General features: G+C 42.2%; 1 protein-coding gene across 2 annotated transcripts in view; it reads right to left on the reverse strand.

Moving 5' to 3' along the window:
- Window positions 1–21,186, reverse strand: part of TMOD1 (tropomodulin 1) — a 41,730-nt gene extending 20,544 nt beyond the window's left edge. For both annotated transcript variants that reach the window (XM_018555094.1, XM_018555096.1), the window contains exons 1-3: window positions 21,067–21,186; window positions 19,535–19,691; window positions 10,661–10,780 (exon numbers count right to left, since the gene is read on the reverse strand). In XM_018555094.1, the coding sequence (XP_018410596.1) occupies window positions 10,661–10,780; window positions 19,535–19,691; window positions 21,067–21,186 (397 nt within the window). The remainder of the gene's footprint in view (window positions 1–10,660; window positions 10,781–19,534; window positions 19,692–21,066) is intronic.
- Between the last annotated feature and the right edge of the window lie 506 nt (window positions 21,187–21,692).

The following is a 21,692-nucleotide window of genomic DNA, read 5'->3' on the forward strand; positions in this document are numbered from 1 at the left end:
AGAGAGGCAGGACGGTCAAATGGTCCCCTCACAGGGTGGGGGATTCCACAAGATCATTCCTCGGGGAGGGATGCTTCCAGTGACTGCGCCACATTAACTCCACATGCACAAATTAGGGGACTGAGGGACCAGGCCTTGCCAGGCATTGGGGCCCCTAACATGCCCCCATGTCTCTGTACTCTGTAAGGCTAATATGTTGCCGACCTCCTGCCACACCCTCACGGACCTCAGGGGACCCCAACAACCAATACTGACCAGCCGAGGACCCCAACACAAAATACTGACCAATCACTACATGCTCACAGAGTCAGTGAGTATGTAGCGGGTGATCAGTATTAGGTGTTGGGGTCCTCGGCTGGTCAGAGGGATCCCAACACCCGACACTGACCACCCTCACCACCCCAACATGGACCCCAACATCCAATACTGACCACCATTTTCAGTTTGTATGTTTTATGTCTTTCTTCTTTAAATACCTAACACCAGTTTTAAAGCTACTTTTAAATGTTGCCATTGACAGCAATAATATATAAGATTTTTGCATTTTATTTACATATCTCATTCTTCTGTAGAGTGGAATAAAGACTTTCATGCCTACGGCAATATTCAGTACAATAACTTATTCCCACATGTATTTTCCCCTTCTTCTGTAACTGTCAAGGACAAGGTCACATTGAGTTAACTGAACTCTTTGTATAATACTAAATGGAGATTATTAACCACTTCAGAACTAGTGATTAGGAATCCCTTATGGACCAGAGCAATTAAGTAATGGGACTACTGATTTGCCAATAACGTAATTGCACACCCAATAGAGTATGGCCTCATTCACACTGCTTTAACTCGGGGCGTACACGTCCGTGTGGCGTGTAAACCCTTATTGGGCTGTTACCGGGAGGGACAGGTGCTGCGTGTAGCAGCCTGTTCTTCCTATGGGAGGACGCGGCCAACCGCTGTCATATGCACACCCGAACTGCACATTTGTGCGGGTCTGGGTGCCCATACTCAGGTGGCGAAAAGGATGGATGACCCGAAACTGGCATCAGAAGAGGCCTGAATATCCACTTAACGAAAGTGTGAACAGAATACCAGCTGGCAGCCTTGCATATCTGGGAAACAGATGCCTGATGCTAAAAAGCTCACAAAGCATTAACAGACCTAGTATAGTGAGCTTTAAAAGGAAAAGGTGAAACCCTATCATTTCAACTATAGGCTTGAATGATGACCTGTCTAATCTACCTAGCAATGGTGGAGCGATTGGGTCTCCTGGGTCACTCAGGAAGGACAAAGAGGGAATCTGTTTTAGAAAGTGGTAGTAGCAGAGAGGTAAACTTGAACAACGTGTACCACATGCAGGCAACGAAGAGAAGTTTACAGAGTTTTTTGGAGCAGGATATACGGAGAAAATGATCTTGATAAAGCAAAAAGAGGAAACCATCTTGGGGGGAAAAGAAGATCTTAGACCTAGGGACAACCTTATTACTCTGAAACGCTAGGAAAGGCTCCTTACAGGCTAAGGCAGATAACTCAGATGACATCCATTGCCTCAGGACACTAGCAAAAAAGCCTAAGACTTGCTGGGAGAAGGAGGGGTTATATAGGGGCTGTTTCTGCAGTTTTTGCCATCAGGGCAGTTTCACTCTAATATGGCAATATTGTGCTAACATACAGGTGAAACTCGAATAATTAGAATATCGTGCAAAAGTAATTGCAGTAAGTGCTGCAAAAGGGGCCCAAACCAAGTACTGAGTACATATGCATGCTTGTACTTTTCAGAGGTCCGATATTGTTCTATGTACAATCCTTGTTTTATTGATTGCATGTAATAATCTACTTTTTTGAGGTTGTGGATTTGGGGTTCTTGGGGTTTTCATGAGCTGTAAGCCATAATCATCACAATTATGACAAATCACGGCTTGAACTATCTTGCTTTGCATGTAATGAGTCGATCTCATATATTAGTTTCACCTTTTAAGTTGCATCAGTGAAATAAATAAACTTTGCACGATATTCTAATTATTCGAGTTTCACCTGTATGTGCTTCAGAGCACCCATGACCTTCTTGCACCCACAACCCCCTTGGGCTGATCAGAATAATCCTATAATAATAAAAAAAATAATAACAGTCCAAGATTCCCAATAATGAATTAGCTACACTACACCCAGACTGCTGAGCGCCTGCAGCCCCCTTTTGCTGGTAAGTACCAATTTTTGTTCCATTCACATCTCAACCAATTATGTTTTTGTTTTTTACAACTGTCTTCCTAAAACTCTCATACAATTTATTCCCTAGTGCATATTCTTTTTTTACAACCCAGTTGTTGCTTTCTTCAAAACATATCAACACAAGGTGCAGAAAATCATTGCTTTATAAATGGCCTACATTTGGTTTGGTATGTTATTGTTCCTCCAATAAATAAGAATCCCCAAGGCAGAGTGAACACAAGGACCACTGCCCTTTGCATGAGCGCAGTGGTTCATCTCCAGTGATGTATTGAGAAAAGCAGTGCATAAAAAACTCATACTTTTTGAATACAATAACACTAACCCATATACACACAATTTTTATTCACTTTTCTACTGTTTAATAAATTACATTACTTTTGTTACTGTCGCTTATACCAGAACGGACACTAACACCAGAACATGGTGTTCAGAGTCCTTATTTATTAATAGCACGTGTTAAGTTAATTTATTAAAAAGAGGCCACTGTACTGACAGAGCAAACTTTAAAGGCAGGAAGACATATGTGCTACATTGCAGTAAAGAACACAGTTTCAGCAAGGCCAATATTTTTCCACCGTAGCAACAAAAGCCAGGAACAACCCTACAATTTTATTTTTGGAAAAGTGCATAACAACATAGAACAGAAACATGATGTGCCAGAAGCATTGTCTTATGACCCCGCTGAGGTTTCTAAGACATGGGTCATATCAAGAAGTAGAGTGAGTAAATAAATAAATGCAACGTACAAGATGAAGAACTTCAAATCACTTAAAAACCCTTACACACAGAGACACAAAGTATATTACATTATTCTTGTGTATATTATTATGTTTACAAGCTATGGCTGTATGTTGGATATTAAGGCCTGATTCACACCTGGGTGTTTTACAGCGCGTTCCTACGCTCTGTAAAACGCTCAACATGTGAAAACCAATGATTGCCTATGGGCATGGTTCCCACCTGGGTGTTTTACAGCACGTAGGAACATGCTGCAAAACGCTTTACGCCCAAAGAAGTAAGGGAGCTTCTTTGGGGCGTATTTGCCGCATGTATCCATTGGGATACAGCCAGGTAGCCCTCAGAAATGCGCGTTTGTCGGTAAAAACGCGCGCCACGAAACCGCGACAAACGCGCATATTCGATACGCCTGGGTGTGAACCCATGCCTAACAGAATACAACCATAGGCGGGCGCAGCTTACTATATTAGGGTGTGCACCCAAAAGCACAAACACACGCGATAGATATATATTTTCTTACACACACATTTTCCAGTGGTGAGTGGGACGGGCGAGTGTCTGAGTGCAGTGATTTTTTATTACCTGGTGGCAGCTCCTTCTCCCTGAGGTTCCTGTAGTCCATGTCCATGGCTGGGAGTCCTGCTGGTCCCATCACTCACTCCCCAGCTGCTCTCTGCTGGTGACACCGCTGAGCTGTGCGTATTAGCATCGTCAAAGTTTCCCAGCAATCCAGACGAGGAAGAGGACAAAGACCTATCAAAGAGCAGAATTTGTTCTTCCCCCCCCGCCCCCCGTCATGACCAATAGGGAGAGATTTTTATCCTGAAGGCGGCAGCAACTGCGTCTGTTCCCAGAGATACCCAGCCCTGTGTGCATGGGGGTGATTAGGGTGTGCTTAGGCACACCTGGAACACCCCGTGCGCGTGCCTATGAATACAATGATACAATGATTGTGATGACAAAATGATGCAATGATTCTGATGCAATAATGGTCATAACATGTTAGCTGCTCAAGTGTTTGTGAGGCATTATTCCATCAGTCATACCTTAACTCTTTTCGCTGCTAAGCCCTACCTAACACTTTTTACCTCAGCTTTTTTTTTTAAATGTTCAACTGCTGCTTTAAGGGCTTGTTCACACCAAATGCAGACCAGATCTGCATTAGTTTCTGCACACTCAGTGCAGTGTGTTATACTGCGTTTTTTGCCGTTTTTGGTTAAAAAAATGTGTTTTTTCAAGTTTAGAATGGGCTTTCAGTGTGTTCCAGGGCGCTTGCCTGCGTTTTTGATGCGTTTGCATGCGTTCCAGAGCAGGTAAAATAGGGCTTGCTGCAGTTTTTTACATGCTCTGGAACTGAACGCTGCGGTGTGAACTAGAGCCCAAAATACCATTGGAATACATTGGACGCAGTTTTGATCCAATCTATAACTGCTCTGCTCCTGGAACGCGCTTGGTAGGAACAAGCCCTTAAGGTGCCCATACACTGCTCGATTCTCGTACGAGAATTGCGGGAAATCCCGCGATCGTACGAGAATCGAACAGTGTGAACGAAGACGTGCGACCGTTTCTAATGTACGGTCACACGTCTTTTGTCTAATGAGCATGTTAGAAAACCAGCCGAGAATCGTACGATTTTCGGCTGGTTTAAACAGTGCTCGAGAGACAAATGCCGAACGGGCCGGTGTGCGCACGCGCACACTGCCCGTTCAGCATTGCGGTCATCGGAAGCCCGCCCCTCAGGGGTGCGGGCTTGCGATGATCGAGAGTTCGATCTGCCTGTCCAAGATGGGCAGATCGTACGTTTTTTTTAATCACTTGTATGGCCACCTTTAGAGTTTGTAAAATACCCCCCAAACCATATATTTTCTGAAAGCTCAGGACCAGTAGAATAAAAAGATGGTACTTCTAATTTTGTAGTTTAAATCAATATTTTTGCTATAAATACACTAAAATCAGCACAACCCCCCCAATTTACAAGATTCCTACAAAATCTAAAAGATAAAACTGTACTGAGTTAATAACAAATATTTGTACATTTCAAATTGCACCCTTTTTGTGGAATGGTTAAAAAAACCGTATTCAAAGCTGTAAATAAGTGACTTATGCTAAAAAAAATCAGAAAAAAAATCAAACATTGCAATGTGTTCTAACAAAGCACCGCAACGCATGTGCATGACTTACACCACAATATGGAGTATGTTGAGTGCGTGTGGGGAGGGGGAGGCGTTATTTCTTTTTTTTTTACTATTCTTTAAATACATGTTTAATTATTTTAATTTTAGATATTTTTTTTACTTTACTGTCAGGGGCTTCGAGAAATATATGGGGCCTAAACAGGCCACTGATATTTGCTTTTTGAAATAGAAAAATAGATTGGGGACAGAGTCCTCAATCTCTTTTTCTGCAGCCTCAGCACTGAATGAACAGGAAGCACTCAGTATAGAGACTTCCTGTTAATTCACAAACTGAGGAGGCACACTACTCTCCCCATTGATGAATGGACAGGAAGCCTCTGTACTGATTGTTCCTGTTCATTCATAAACTGAGCACATAGTAACTGATTACTTTGTACTCAATTATTAATGAACAGGAAGTGATGTATAATCACTTACTATGTCCTCAGTTATTTACAAACACTTAGGGGTCTATTCACGAAGCTGCCGAAGGATCTGGCCGTAGCCAGCTACGCAGCTAGCGTCGGCTAGCTTCGGCCCCAGGACCCCTTCGGTTCAGTAGAACCGAAGGGGTGCTGTACGGGCTATTCACAATAGCACGTACAGCTCCCGATCATGGCCGAATCAGTATTGATTTAGTGTTTGTGCTCTGCGCTCCATCCTGACTGCTTGACCCCTCCCATCTGTCATTGGAGCCAAGCTCTCCTCCCTGCACCGCCCCACTCGACCTCCTGACATGTCTCTTCTCCCTGCTGGTCACCAGCTCTGTGTCCCCACCGATCCCTGCTGCCTCTGTCGACACAGGCGGAGGAGAGCAGTGGGGATTGGAAGGAAAAAAGAGCGCAGCATGCAGCCGGCTCCCAGAGGAAAGAGCTGCAGAGTGGCAGGAACAGCAATGGTAGGCAATGGAGGAGGGGTGTGTGTGACTCATTCTGAACCGAATAGCTGTCATCAGTGGCTGGCAACTATTGAAAAGCTGGATGACAGCTATTCATTTACAGAGGAAAGTCAGGGAAAGCCTTCCACTATAAGTTTATGGTCACTGAAGCGGCCATGAGCTTATAGCAGAAGGCTGAATGCCAGCGACGTAAGGCATACTGGCGTTGTTCCAACGTATGCCTTATGTCATTGGCAGGGAAAGAGTTAAAGGAAACTGTTAACATAGAAAATGCAGGAACTGCCATTGCTGGTGTATTCTCTACGAAGTTTGATTTTTTTTCCCTTTAACAACAATCAGAAAGACTTGTGGGGAACGGGGCTGTTTTTTGCCTTAATGCAGAGAATGTGTCTGGAGAGTTTGAAAACACCTGATGTGTGTTTACAATGGAGGGCTGACATGCTGCCAAAATTGTGTCTCCACATAAAAAAAAGCCAAGATTTCTGTGCCTCTGTTGTGAATGTCTCCACAATGCCTTCAGCTACAGAGGTGAATGAGGGCTTGTTTAAAATTGATTTGACTGCTTATTTAAAATGTCAATATTTTAGTGTGCATAGTATGCACACAGGTTCACAGAGCATATGTAGACAGGTGTGGTTGTCAAACATTGCCTTTTGCATTTGAACACAATGCTGTTCAACCACATGCATTCCATTGCAAAACACAGCATAAGGCTGTCCCTGACCTGCATGGTCTGCAATGCATATGCATTTTAAGAGGACCTGCTGCTTACAAAAATTGAAAAGCCACACAAAGCAGGTCCAGCGCACCTTCAGAACTGTCATCCAAACTACATAATTGAAGAAAATGGGAATCTACAAATACACATGAAACTCAGAAAAACAATGCCAACTGACACAAGCCCTAATGCTCCCCTCTAATCTGCACAACAAAATTCATCCAAAATGAAGTCATTTTGACTGAGGCACAATGCTGTAAAAAGAAAACATCCAGTACAGGAAAAATACAGGAACTCAATTACTCTTCTTTCAGCTTACTATACTGGGAAGGTGTCTGGCAGCAATAAGTATAACACAGCTTGGTACACATACGCCACAATGTTCTAGCTGGAGTTAATATTCATATTCTTGCAAGTAAAATTAAACTTGAACACCACATTAAAAGTCCATTAAGATTTTGGCAGGCACAATGTTATTCTACTCCAGGTTTAAAAGCATAAACTGAACAGAGCATTCAACTCTCACATGGCAAGATTATTTCTATCTGCTGAGCATGTGTCATTGTTTTCTGCTTTATTTTCCATTTCTCAATAGGAACTAATACATTATTGCACAAATATTCACAACACGCTACATCCAAATTTGCACACTGTTTGTAAGAACAATGGCAGCATTAGATGCATTTTACTGTGGTGGTGCTTGTGCGAGTCCACAAACATGACCATTCTGTGTAATGTCACCCAAAGGGTTGTACTGGGATATCTGCTGTATGCTTTCACTCTCTATTAATGCGAGCAGGAATCTTCTAGGCCAGTCTGTAGCTATGGCTAGACTCTTCACAAAAGTACAATTTATGGAGCTGTAGCCACCTTGCCTTAAGTGGGGTGACTCCTTAAATGTAGTTCTGTTGGACTGTATCCAGTCTAGCTGATTACATAGTCTGTATTCATCTGTTTTTTCCTAAGTGTTCTGTTATTGATTGCATTTGCCTGCTGCTGGGTGTGACCTTGCCACAGAGAAAGCAAGCAATAATGGGGCATTATGGATATCTATGTCTCTCCAGCCAATCACTAGGAGTTTCATGGCCAGTGGTGCATGCTGAGGGAGGACGTACATATCAGAGGTTGGCTATGTGTTTTGTCTTTATTGGCCCTCCTGGTATGAACAAAAAAGTGCCAGAAGGGACTGCTCAGCCAGAATACACCGATATGATCAAGAGTATAATCAGAACAAAATCTGTTAAAAAATAGAAGCAAATTTGTAGAAAAGTCTGCAGGATGCTGCCCCAAACCAGCCAGGGAGACTGCAAAATCTAGGGAAAAAACACAAACAAGGGGCGCCTTTCCTGGTGCAGACAAATTTATTAAGAACAAGATCAAAGGTAGATATAAAACATACTCACAAAGATCGGCATGATTATGGTATAGAAAGTAGGTGCATGGACCCAAGAGAAAGTCTATGAAAGCTGCACAGCCGTGTCTGTGTGTCAGCAGAAGAGACTGTGTGATGACGCGTTTCCGGGGTCACGCCCCCTTCATCAGAATCTGATGAAACGCGTCATCACACAGTCTCTTCTGCTGACACACAGACACGGCTGTGCAGCTTTCATAGACTTTCTCTTGGGTCCATGCACCTACTTTTTATACCATAATCATGCCGATCTTTATGAGTATGTTTTATATCTACCTTTGATCTTGTTCTTAATAAATTTGTCTGCACCAGGAAAGGCGCCCCTTGTTTGTGTTTTTTCCCTTTATTGGCCCTCCTGCCTGGGGGAAGGTGCGTGCAATGTGAACTGTTTGACCAGGCCTGAAGTTTGCAGGTGGTCAGGTGTGGACCCAGTCGGGGTCAGGAATTGATCCTGGGATGAAGACCAAGGGAAGAACCTTTTCTGCTGGAGGTGCCGAAGGAGCCAATATGGGCTTGGACCTCAGAGAGAAGTCTGGTGTCTCACCCAATGTCTGCCAACCAGCTATGGTGCTGTAACCGCATTCTCAGTTTAAAGGCCCTGTACAATGTGAAGGTGGAAAGCATTTGTTGAGTCTGGAGTTCTGTGTTCCTTAGATGTCTGCAGCCCTAACCCTCCCTCCCGTTTGTCGTTAATGGAATAAAGCATTAGAAAAATCTTTAAAGTGACTGGCGCCCAATGTTACTTCTACATCCTACATACCGGCTAAGGACTCATCCCTGAGGGCCTGTTCACACGACGTCCGTTTTGTGTGCTGACCAGCTCTGTACGCTGCTGCACTCAAAATGCATCCCAATGTATCCCTATGTGTTTTATGGGCTCCAGTTCTCACGTTCAAAAACGTGGCAAAAACGCACTGCATCCGTCTGCAGATCCGCACCTGATCAGGACCTGATATCATGTGAATAGGCCCTGAGGTGAAATGTCAGCCCCTCCTGCCCCTGAAGTCAGTGGGTGCTACACATCCATTTCAAGAGTAATCAAAAAGCAGAAAGGAACTCACTAACCAAATACCATTAGCAGACGAGCTAATAGCTAACAGGCCAAACCTCATCAAACTTCAAAGCTGGGCAATATATGGAATAAAACATGCTTTGCTTAATAGAGGGTTTTCTCCTTTCTGGTACCCATCGTGAGACAGACTCACTAAGGGTACCAGAAACTCTTAGTTAACCCTTAGTCAGAACTGTCAAATATTATGTAGAAGAATGACAAAGAAAGACAGTTAACATTACTGTGGGCATTTCACAACATAAATTGCTGCTGTCCAGGGAAACCTTGATTGTGATGAATGAATGATCTGATGCAATGGGATCTCCAAAATCCGCAAGAAAGCTCACAGGGCCTTATGAGCTTGCTTGCATTATGTGCCAAACAGATCAAGGCATTCTGAGATGATTGCTATGCATCTGAAACTTTGAAAACTGGAAACAATTATAAAAAACCTGCTGGTTTCTGAGATCCCATTGCATAGGACCATTTTTCTGTATTCTGGTTACAGCTGGCATGTTTAGTAGCAACATATGGCCTATATACCTGTTTCTAATGCAAAAGAGATATTTGTAAACATAATCACTGTTGGCTTCTTGCTGTCACTCGCATACGTAAATCCTAATTTTGTCTCAAAGTGTTGTTACTAAGAGCTAGTTCACACCAACAGAGTATTGAAGAGTGTTGGGTAGCATTGGGCAGCATTGCCCATTGCAATCCCAAAGCCAGAACAAAGCAATTTCTTATTTGTCCTCTATGGCTTCCATTCACACCAACACACTTCATTGGTGTACACTGAAAAAAAAAAGATGTTGCATTTTTGTGCAGTGCAGATGGTGGTGACAGGTACTCTTTAAGGTGATGCTGGGGGTCCAAAAGACCCCCAGTGTCACCTTTACACTCCAAATAAGCTATTGAAGTGCAGATCGCACTTCAATAGCTTATAGCTGGGCTTCAGGAGCCCAGCACTGACAGCTATGGGACCGGAAGTGATGCAATTTGCATCGCTCCTGGTCCCATAGAACGGGGAGGGGATCGACGAACAGAGGTTCATCCATCTCCTCCCCAGCTCCCCGCCGACACCAGAGAGGCCGGTCCTAGGCCCGTAGGAGAGGCAGCGGAGCCCGGGAAGCACAGCAGGGGTGTCGGCTGGGGGGGTTACCCTTAGCCGGGTCATAGGAGCAATCGCTTCTATTGTGAAGCCGACAGTCGGCTTTACAAGTTTAAACAGAGTCCCATTCGGCTTTTGCCGTTTAAACAGCCCTGATGCTAGCGACGTACACGAGCACTGGTAGTACACTAGCACTACACTGCGCTAGCACTACACTGCATGCCGTCAGTCGTGAAGGGGTTAAATGACAACACCACTGAAGCCTTTCACAGACATAGCTTAGTAGTTTACAAGTTAAACCCCATACATACACCTGCAGTTCTCATATAGACTCACCTGCAATGTCACACAGTTCAGCATCCGAGGCATTGGCTAGGGCTTCTTCCAGTTCTGGCTCCAAAGTGACACTTTCTAAAACTGGGTCAATTGGCTTGTGTTTTGGTATCCATGGTTTTCCTTAAAATAGGAAGAATGTCAGAGTTACATTTTCAAGTAAATAGTATGCCATAGGATGAATAACACAGTATATAATGTATGCTAATATACTGTATATTTATACAGTGCATTCAGAAAGTATTCAGACCCCCTTCACTTTTTTCAATGTTGTTATGTTGCAGCCTGATACTACAGTTGTTTACATTCTTTCTTTTCCTCATTAATCTACACTCAGTATCCCATAATGACAAAGTGAAAATAGAATTTTAGAAATGTCTGTGAATTTATTAAAAAGAGAAAAGTGAAATATCACATGTACTTAAGTATTCAGACCCTTTACTCAGTACATTGTTGAAGCACCTTTGGCGGCAATTACAGCCTCAGGTCTTTTTGGGTATGACAAGCTTGGCACACCTGGATTGGGGGGTTTTCTGCCATTCTTCTTTGCAAATCCTCTCAAGCACAGTCAGGTTGGATGGGGACCATCGGTGGACAGCCATTTTGAGGTCTCTACAGAGATGTTCAATAGGGCTCAAGTCAGGGCTCTGGTTGGGCCACTCTACGACATTCACAGAGTTGTCCCCAAGCCACTTCTGTGTTGTCTTGGTTGTGTGCTTAGGATCGTTGTCATAATGGAAGGTGAACCTTTGGCCCAGTCTGAGGTCCTGAGCGCTGTGAAACAGGTTTTCATTGAGGATATATGTACTTTTCCCCATTCAGTTTTCCCTCAACACTAACCAGTCAACCAGTCCCTGCTGCTGAAAAACACCCCCACAGTATGATGCTGCCACCACCATGCTTTATTCTTGGGATGGTATTGGGCAGGTGATGAGTGGTGCCTGGTTTCCTCCAGACATAATGTTCAGAATGGAGACCAAACAGTTCAATCTTGGTTTCATCAGACCAGAGAATCTTGTTCCTCACAAATGTTTTTTTGCAAACTCCAATCGGGCTTTCATGTGTTTTTCACTGAGAGGCTTCTTTATACAGCTATACAGTACATCTAAATGGATGCTAATATATCTTTAAACTCAAGCTTCAAGCTTGGCCAACTAGATTTGTCACAGATTTGTCACAGACATTCTTGCACACTGAAACATGTAAAAGAATCCATGTTTTATTATATTGTTGCATCAGGCTACCATCATACACTGACAGATACAGATTCCCCATCTTGAGAACAGGATTTAGAACGGACATGGAAGTGGTTATTACACCATATTGGTGGACGATATCTGAAGATTAAGTATAAAATAGAACCTTCACCTCAATAAAAGGCATCCTAGCTTGAAATTAGGTTTCAACAGATTTGGTCACATAGGCAGATGTGTGTCACTCACTGTTAGTGTTTATAAAGGGAGTGCAGACTAGTGCATATAGAAGAGGTTGCCCTTGGAGATGCCACTTACCCCTCTGTGTAATCACAGCAGTGGATCTTGGTGCTCCAAGCCAAAGTAACTAAATCCACTAAATTCAGAAAAAAAGAGAATACAGGACACTCACAGCAATACAGAATACAGGACACTCACAGCAAATCACTCTTCTTTATTGTATTAAAAAAACTTTATTACTAATACTAAAAACAGATAAACCCATCTGGCCAATGATCGTTTCACATGCTGGACGCACGCTTTCCCAAGGCAACTGTATCTCAACTTGAGCCAAGTGCCTTGCGAAAGCATACATCCTGCATGAGAAGCGGTCACTGGCCAGAAGGTTTCATCTGTTTTTAGTCTTTGTCACTAGTTTTGACACATTAAAGGACAGTAATTTGAAGTGAGTGCCCTGAATTCCCTTTTTCTGGTCACACAGGTACATGGACAAATTGATCCAATCCAATCACTCAAGTAAAATCTGTGGATGATGATGAGAACAATGTAGATGGTTGCATGATGACTTCATCCACACATCCACACAGATGAGGCCAAAATGAATCAAGCAGGACTGTGGACCATGCTTCATACATGCCCCACTTACCTGACAATGAAGTCTAAGGCAACCATATTGGTCAGGAAATTATCTCATGTGTGGCTAGGATAAATATGTCTTCATTTACAGACAACAGTCTTATATAAATACACCCAGAGGCTATTTCTTAAATACAAATATAACACACTGCTGCCACTAAACTTTTTGATGCATTATATAGTCTTTCTACAGTTAAATCTCATGAGGGAAAAGCTAAAACAACATCTTGATTCCTAAAGAAGACACATGGTCATCTAATAAAATATTCTCAGTATTGGTTGTTTTCCATGATGCTGGTTTTACATATAAATTGGTTATTAAGCCCTATCCTATTCAGAACTTGGTGACTTCTCTGTCTATTATTAGAAGCACTGATGTCATCCTGTTATCATACTTCTGATCCTTCCAAAGATTTGTTATGAGATGTACATGGCATAACATTAGCTGGTTATTATTAGTTGCATGCTCCTTTGTATTTCCAGTTCCAGAATTGAAATTCATAAAGTGGCTAAAGCACATTTACAGTAAGTGTAAAGCTTCAGTTTACAATAGGGATGTCCTAATACCGATACTAGTATTGGTACCGATACACGGCATATTCACAAGTACTTGTACTCGTGAATAGTAACCGGCTCGGGCGTGTTTGCAGCTCCACGTGCCCAGCCCGCCAGGAAGCTGACAGTATGCAGCGCCAATCACAGGCACTGAGACATTTCCCGATCTCTGCAGCTGCGGACCGGGAACATGTCTCAGTACCTGTGATTGGCGCTGCACGCTGGGTCAGGAGAAGAGGCGATTAAGGGGGGACATGATCACAGACGTATAAATACATAAATGGTCCATATAGTGAGCTTGGTGCCAAATTATTCACTTTAAGGTCACTGCAAAGGACAAGGGGGCACTATTTGTGTCTGGACGAAAAGAGGTTTAACCTTTGCATACGGAAAGGATTCTTCACAGTTAGAGCTGTGAAAATGTGGAATAGACTCCCCCAGCAACTAGTTCTAGCTAGCTCAGTTAATTGTTTTAAAAAAAGAAAATCTGGATGTATTCCTAAATGCACAGAATATTACTGGGTATTGAGTTCTTAGAGGTATATTAGGCATTAGAGATTGTTGATCCAGGGAATATCCAATTGCCTTATGGGATCAGGAAGGAAGTTTTTTCCCCTGTTGGAACAATTTCAACCATGCTTAATAGTGGGTTTTTTTTGTCTTCCTCTGGATCAATAGTGGGTAATTGTGGGCATAGCATTCTGTTTTAGGTTTGTCCTCTTTTCTTTTCTACTCTTATAAACTCTATAGGTTGAACTCGATGGACTTGTGTCTCTTTTCAACCTGACTAACTATGTAAGTGTGTGTGTGTGTGTGTATTGAGTTGGTAAATGCCTGGAGTTCAGTCTAAGGTTTTAAAAAAACGTTATTTTCTGTATAGTTGGTAATCATCTATGTTTAATGGAACAGTTTACCAGACAGCATCTGTCTGGTTGAAAACAATCAAATCTCTACTGTCTTTAATGACTGGAAATACCCACAATGCTTTTATCCAAATGCTCTAACTTCCCAGGTGTTACGTCAAGTGAGGGAGCTTTGGAGTAGCAATTTTAATATACATGGCTAGTTACGTTTTCACTCAAAATAACAATGCGATTTGGTAAGGCCCCTTTCACACGAGCAGGCCGATTGAGTCCACGTGTCAGTTTTTCAGCTGGACCCGATCGGACACAGTCTATGGGCAGCCGTGTGCAAATGGAAACGGCTTCCCGGGTAATTAGCATCGAGCCAGCCAAACAGCCGCCTCCTTGCTGACTGGAAGCCGGGAGGTACGTCATTACTCACCGTCCAGCTTCCTGATTGGCTGGGAAGCCGACTCAATGCTGATTGGCTGGGAAGCCGGTTTTCAGACCAATCACAATCGAGCTGGCCAAACAACATGGAGCCGGCTTCAAGGGAAAACAGGAAGTCGGGCAACATGCCATTACATGCCGTCCGGGTTCCTGATTGCCCGGGAAGTCGGCTCCTTGCCAGCGGAAGCACCAGTATCGGTACTTGGTATCGGCGAGTACCGAAAGTGAAATATCGGTACTCGTACTCAATACCGAGAAACCAGTATCTGTGCATCCCTAGTTAATGCACATCTTAATATTCCTGTAATATAGTTTAAAAAGTAAACGTTTTTTGGCTTTCTTCAAGCCTTCACCCAGATGTTACTAAGTGCTGTTAGAAATTTCTGTTTTATTTTTAGAGATTTTAAGTTTTTAGCGTCATCACTGTATCTGCCGAGGTTTATCACATGAGTCTTTATCTGCTGATGCCTGGCCTAATGCAGATTACACTGAATGAATACTGGATGAATGAAATGAACTTTGTTTTACACAGAAAAATTATAATTTATCAAGATGTCACAGAGGGGAACAATAAAAGAGTGATTCTAGCCATACACGGCTCACATTTCTGCTGAATCTCCAAAACTTTGAGCCATGTGTGGCCCTATCGGCACTACTGGGCTCAACAAACTTCGATTACAAAATTGAAGGAGGTGGGTGGAAAATTGTCAGCTGAACAGTGACTGCATCCAATTCATTCGATTTGGGTATAAATGGAGTTTCCTGAACATAAACCACATTCACTGTGAGAAATTTGTTTGTTCTCGAAACATTTTCCATCCTGCTCTTTTAAACCATCACAACTAGGGTTGCACAGATACCAAGTACAGTACTCGGTACAAGTACGAGTACATGTACCGATACTTTTGAGCTCCAAGACTACACTAGAGAAAAATTCCAAAAATTAGGAGGCAGTTGTCATTTGTAAGGAGCCCACGGAGCTCCTGGGATTTGTACATCTCTGTTTTAATGTACGATTTTGTTTTTATAAATATAAATAAAGGGATGCACAGATACCAGTTTTGTGAGTGTGAGTACTGGTACTTGCCGAGTACTTACAAGTACGAGTACTGGTACATTTTTGTTTATTGTCATGTGACAGTTTTTCTAAAACAATACAGACTAATGATTTCAGTAGAGTTGTGGTGCGCCAGAGCCAGGTCCCCGCTGCAACCCTGGTAGTTCTCATGAAAATGCCAAGTATCTGCACTGGTACTCGAAAAGTATCTGTGCATCCCTAATCACAACAGTCAAAATGTATTGCCGATTTGAACCCACCAACTACTGGAAAATTGAACGAACGGTCTAGAAAACAAAATTCTAACTGTGTATACCAGGTTTAAGTCTTTGAAAGTTATGTCAGGAAACTTTTCAAGCGCATTTAAATGTAAGAGAAGAATGCAGTATCACATGAGGACTGTGGGATTGTCCAGATAAGAGAAACCGAGCACATAGCAAGGAGGCAGGAATGTTACATAGTGTCTATTTCTGGCCTGTCCCTAAATCAAGTCATGAAAGACTGAGTGACTGCCAGACATGAGAACAAAGGGGCAGCCATTTTTTATAAAATTACCACTTACCAAAGCCAAATATAACCCACTCATCAGAGATGAATTTAGCAACCACTCACTTGCACTAAATCTAACCTTTATCGGCTTATTAACACATTAATCTTGTAAGGGATTGAACAGCTGTGATGGTAAAGCCACCTACTCATTCACAACAAATGTCACTGTTCTCTACCATGACTTTGATTACTTATAAATGGCACCGAAAAACAATGTGATATGACTCTTATGCAAGACGCTGCAAAAGCTGTCCATAAATGATTTTATTTTCATTTGTCATATGACATAATAATAATACAGCAGTTTTGAAAATCAGGTAGTGCATTGGTTAAAAAAACAATAATGTAGAGATGGTTGCCAAAGTATCCATTATTGTTTGAAATCTTTGAAAATTAGGAATCAACCACAGGCATTATTCTCAATTTTCCTAAGGGAACACCTGGCTTTAATGCATTCTGAGTCACTGACCTGTTTTGACTTTAAAATAGAACTGGAGCCAAAACATTTTTTAGTTTTGAATAGAGTAAGGGAAGGTTCTAACCTCTGTCAGCTTTTTTATCATGTGTGTCCAATGGGGAGACTTCCTTAAAATTCCTGTCCAATAGCCTCAACAGGAATCGATCCCTCCAAAGAGAGGGAAATTCCTGTTGGTCAGTAGTGTCACAAGAACTAGTGTCCCCCACTGGAAGATTTCCCATCTATTCCAATTCTGGTCAGCACCCAAAATTTGGGATTTCCCTTCATTTTCCATGATAATGGTCAACAGCACAAATGCAGAGGGTGAATCTCCCTAACAGAAACACAGACAACAATAAAAACCTGACAAGTATTCTAATCCGGCAAGACAGGGGACCAAAATGGAGTTACGCTGACCAATAATAATATATATAATCTAGTATACCAGTCTCCAGGGTTTCAACAAAACTATTCAAAATATGAAGTGTCCCAAGATAATAGAAATCCCTTACTCGGAGCTGGTTCAGTAAAGAGGTAGAAAATAAGTAATTTAACAATTTGAATATTTAATCGTAGAAAAACTTAAACAATACATCCACAACAAGACAGTTAAAAACAATTAAAAAACTTCCCTAGGGTAAGCAGTAGTTTAGAAATCATGGGTGGTCTGCAAACCAACTGGTATAATATAAAGGTTTAGGCAGACACCTACTAAGTATATCATGTACGGATACAATGTATCCCAGGTTACTCACAGCTCATGTAGCTCAGGGAGCTCAGGAAGAGACAGTCCTCCTCGAGTTCCACTATGCTGAATGATATGTTTGCTTCAATGGGTGTATCCAGTAATAGTGGTTGGGATCCGGAGATAGGGATAAGTGGATAGGGCTAAAGATGCAAACGCCCTTCCCTTTTTCCCCTGCTTGGGGCTCTCACTAGCCCTCGGGCTCGAATTTCAAATTTGAGAGCTAACCCAAAAGCGTTTCCAAGTAGATGTGTGCGGCCGCACAATGAACAAAGCAAAAAGGTATATGCAGGGGTCTCAACGGTAGAAAGTTCCCAGTATGATGATAAATCCTAGGACTGTGCAAAATGAAGCAATCTGTTGTCTGGTCTTTTTACTCAGACTCTGCTGGATTGATGAGGATTCCGATGCAGGCTGGACTCTGACCAAATCCCGGCCGACTGGGCTCCGTCTCCGCACCTCGAAGCCCGGGCTAGACCATGCTTCTGCCACGGCTGATGTGCGGGATGAGCTTTGATGAATGTCCAGGGAAGTGGATAGCACACATAACCCTGACGCGTTTCCTCCCCACTCAGGGGCTTCTTCAGAGGGGTGTTTTTCAGGGGGTTCTTCAGAGGGGTGTACACCCCTCTGAAGAAGCCCCTGAGTGGGGAGGAAACGCCTCAGGATTTATCATCATACTGGGAACTTTCTACCGTTGAGACCCCTGCATATACCTTTTCGCTTTGTTCATTGTGCGGCCGCACACATCTACTTGGAAACGCTTTTGGGTTAGCTCTCAAATTTGAAATTCGAGCCCGAGGGCTAGTGAAAGCCCCAAGCAGGGGAAAAAGGGAAGGGCGTTTGCATCTTTAGCCCTATCCACTTATCCCTATCTCCGGATCCTAACCACTATTACTGGATACACCCATTGAAGCAAACATATCATTCAGCATAGTGGAACTCGAGCAGGACTGTCTCTTCCTGAGCTCCCTGAGCTACATGAGCTGTGAGTAACCTGGGATACATTGTATCCGTACATGATATACTTAGTAGGTGTCTGCCTAAACCTTTATATTATACCAGTTGGTTTGCAGACCACCCATGATTTCTAAACTACTGCTTACCCTAGTGAAGTTTTTTAATTGTTTTTAACTGTCTTGTTGTGGATGTATTGTTCAAGTTTTTCTACGATTAAATATTCAAATTGTTAAATTACTTATTTTCTACCTCTTTACTGAACCAGCTCCGAGTAAGGGATTTCTATTATCTTGGGGACACTTCATATTTTGAAAAGTATTCTAATCCCTCTCCACTTTATCCAAAACTAAAACAAAAGTTTTAGCTTCATTTGCACTTTAATGTCTGGAAACTTGTTCTGGGTTATTCAAAAAGTAGGAAACACACAGGTAGGCATGATGACCAAGAAGAATTGAAATGTATCACACACATATTTACAGCAATCATCAAAGCACAGTGAACCAGAAACAAATTTTGCAGAACACAAAAATCCTGTGACTTGGATAATGATTGATGTGAAAGTTACAGCATAATTTATATATGGGCTACCAATTTCCAAACAATTTAGAATCCTTGGATATAACAATAGTTGCCTCCTGACTTCGACCACCATCTCCTGGAAATATAACATTGTTCATATAAAAATGAAGTGACCCTGGTATTTCCTTTCTGCTGCTTCTCTTGGTAATCCGCATTCGCCCCATAAACCCCACCTCACCCCAACTCCACCATAACTCGCCCTCGCCGAATATTCCTCTCACTCAACACTTTTTCACCTGTTACAGATTAACTGTTAACATAAGCAGATTCATGCAGAACCAACCAATTTAAACTGGATACATTTAACCACATCTTATACCATCAGACAACTTCTTATTACCTATAATTCATGTAACACTGAACAGCATGAGAAATATTACTGTTGTAATTAATCCAAGTATAATGATTGTCCTTATATCATGATCAAAATAATAAAAATCTATTGATCAAGAAAACAAAAACAACATGCCAATGTACAATTGTCCAAGAATACAGCACTAGAGCACCATGATATTAGCAATTCCCTGCAATATATCAAATTTGTTATGAATTTTACCACCAAAGAACACAACCGACCCTCTTTCACTTATACTACAGCCAGACACAGCACTCACCTCTTTTTTCCCCAGTGTAAGGCACCAGGTCTTCCTTATCTTTCATTTCTTTAGCTTCAGTCTCTAGGTGTTCTAGAAGGGCGTCTCTCTGGAAAGGTCCTGTTGACGTTTTGCTGGTCTGATTCTTTTGTCTTAAACCAGCAGGTAATAACAGGTTCTATAAAGAAAGTTACAAATGACATTACACATACTAGAAAATCACCATTAACATTATAGTCTTGGAATTCTGGAATCCCGAGATCAGTTTTCAGCACAGGCCAAAGAGATTTCAGGTGACATATTTGGTCTTGGAGACCAAAGGGTTAACTGCTAACCTGATCATCGGTCTCACGGTAGTCAGTGCTCTCCTCTCTCTCCCTCTACTCCTGCTGTGGTAAGTCCCTTGGCATCCTCATGTCTTATGCAAGTCAATGGACTGTATCAGACAGGATGATGTCAGCAGGACTTAGACCGCCGGAGTCCGGGGGAGAAGAGGCTTTGCGGACCGTTCTAAGAGCCAGGAGGGTAGGGAGGATCGGGTGAGCATATATCTTTTTTTTTAGCCCCTAGAGAAAAACAAGAAGTTAACCATTGCAGTGTGGTGGTAGCCCCACTTTTTACATTCCTGGAAGTTCCTCTTTCACAGTGAATGATGGCCCTGGAATTATTTCTCTCGCCACAGCAACACCTACTATGCGTGGCACAATTGTCGTATTTTATACTCATACACACCTGGTGCACGCATTTGTGTTCATGTTGGGGTGCAGAGTTTTTACATTTTTATTTATTTTACTGAACTTTAGGTTTTGAAACTTTTTTAAACCTAACTGTATTGTTATCACAAGGGGGATGGTAAGACCCTATGTGATAGCATGGTTTTGGTGACGACCACAATGATGGTCCTGGACACCCAGGAGCTACAGATAAGCCTAGAATAAACGGTGCTGAGGAGTCCAGTGGGGAATGCCGCCCAAGAGTCGGTAATAGCAGGGCTTTACAGATGTCTGAATCACTACTACAATATGGCAGCCTGCAGAGAAAATGTAAACAAACTTCTGGTTGCTACAGCGGCCAGGAGGTTGTTTACATACTGGTGCTGCCTTCAACGCAATAGCTATGTTGGTAGTAACAAAACGGGTGAAGCACCTCTTTAGTAGTTAACTAATAGCTCCCAACTGTGCCGCATTTGGATGGACTGTCCCTCTTTTGCAGCCAAATCTCTAAGGCAGCCATAGTTGCCACCCAGGCTGGAATTTAAACATGTCTGCCTCTGTTGATCTCCATTACATGGTGGATTAATGGGACTAGTAGTTTACACAATAAATATGAAGAATGAATATTTGTGATTTGTTGTCACAGGAAGTGATAAGAACACAATTTTTGGCAAGTTCACCAGGTATTTTCTGTACCTACAAAAATTTTTCTTAGATTGAAAAACCAATGCAACCACCATTTTTTTTGTTTTTGGGTTTAGATATGCTTTAAGAAAGACTAGAATTTTCTGATGCAAACAGCAGAAATCAAGTATCATCATGAGAGAAAGTGGTACCCACATCAGGATCCAATTCTTCCAGTTCTCCTTCAAGAGCTCTTATTTCCTCCTCAGTAAGTTTGTTTAAAAGTTCATTCTCATCCACATCCCGGTACTTTTCTAATTCCTTATGGCGTAACATTTTATTTTGGATATTTGTACTTTTCCACCTGGAACGACAAAAGCATCGAGAAAAAAAATGACTGGAACAATGGATGAAACAAATCAATGAAATATTTGCAATATTTGAACTTTGAAAAATATATCACTTCAGACTTAATTTCCTGATAATCAGCCCTTGTATGTAGCAAACATGTTTTCCTAAGCAATGAGTTGCAATACTGAATGGGTGAAACGGAAAGTCTAATCCCAAATAATTACATCTAAACGTATGAATTCATTGCTGACCACTTTTGACATCCACCACATCATTTAGAGGTTGGGGTCTTCTACCCACTTTTTGGACCTGTCACATCTGGACAGATGCATATATGACCATATACAAGTTAAAAACTATGTGGAATAGGCCTTGGATCAAAATACATTTTCAGGGGGGAAAAGCATACATATATGTGTATGTGAGCGTTTGCTGATGATATAAAGTTATGCAGGGAAATAAGATCTGAACATGACTTAGAATCCCTGCAG

The sequence above is a fragment of the Nanorana parkeri genome, unplaced genomic scaffold (assembly GCF_000935625.1).
Source record: "Nanorana parkeri isolate BGI_ZX_2015 unplaced genomic scaffold, ASM93562v1 scaffold183, whole genome shotgun sequence".
Taxonomy (NCBI): Eukaryota; Metazoa; Chordata; class Amphibia; order Anura; family Dicroglossidae; genus Nanorana; species Nanorana parkeri.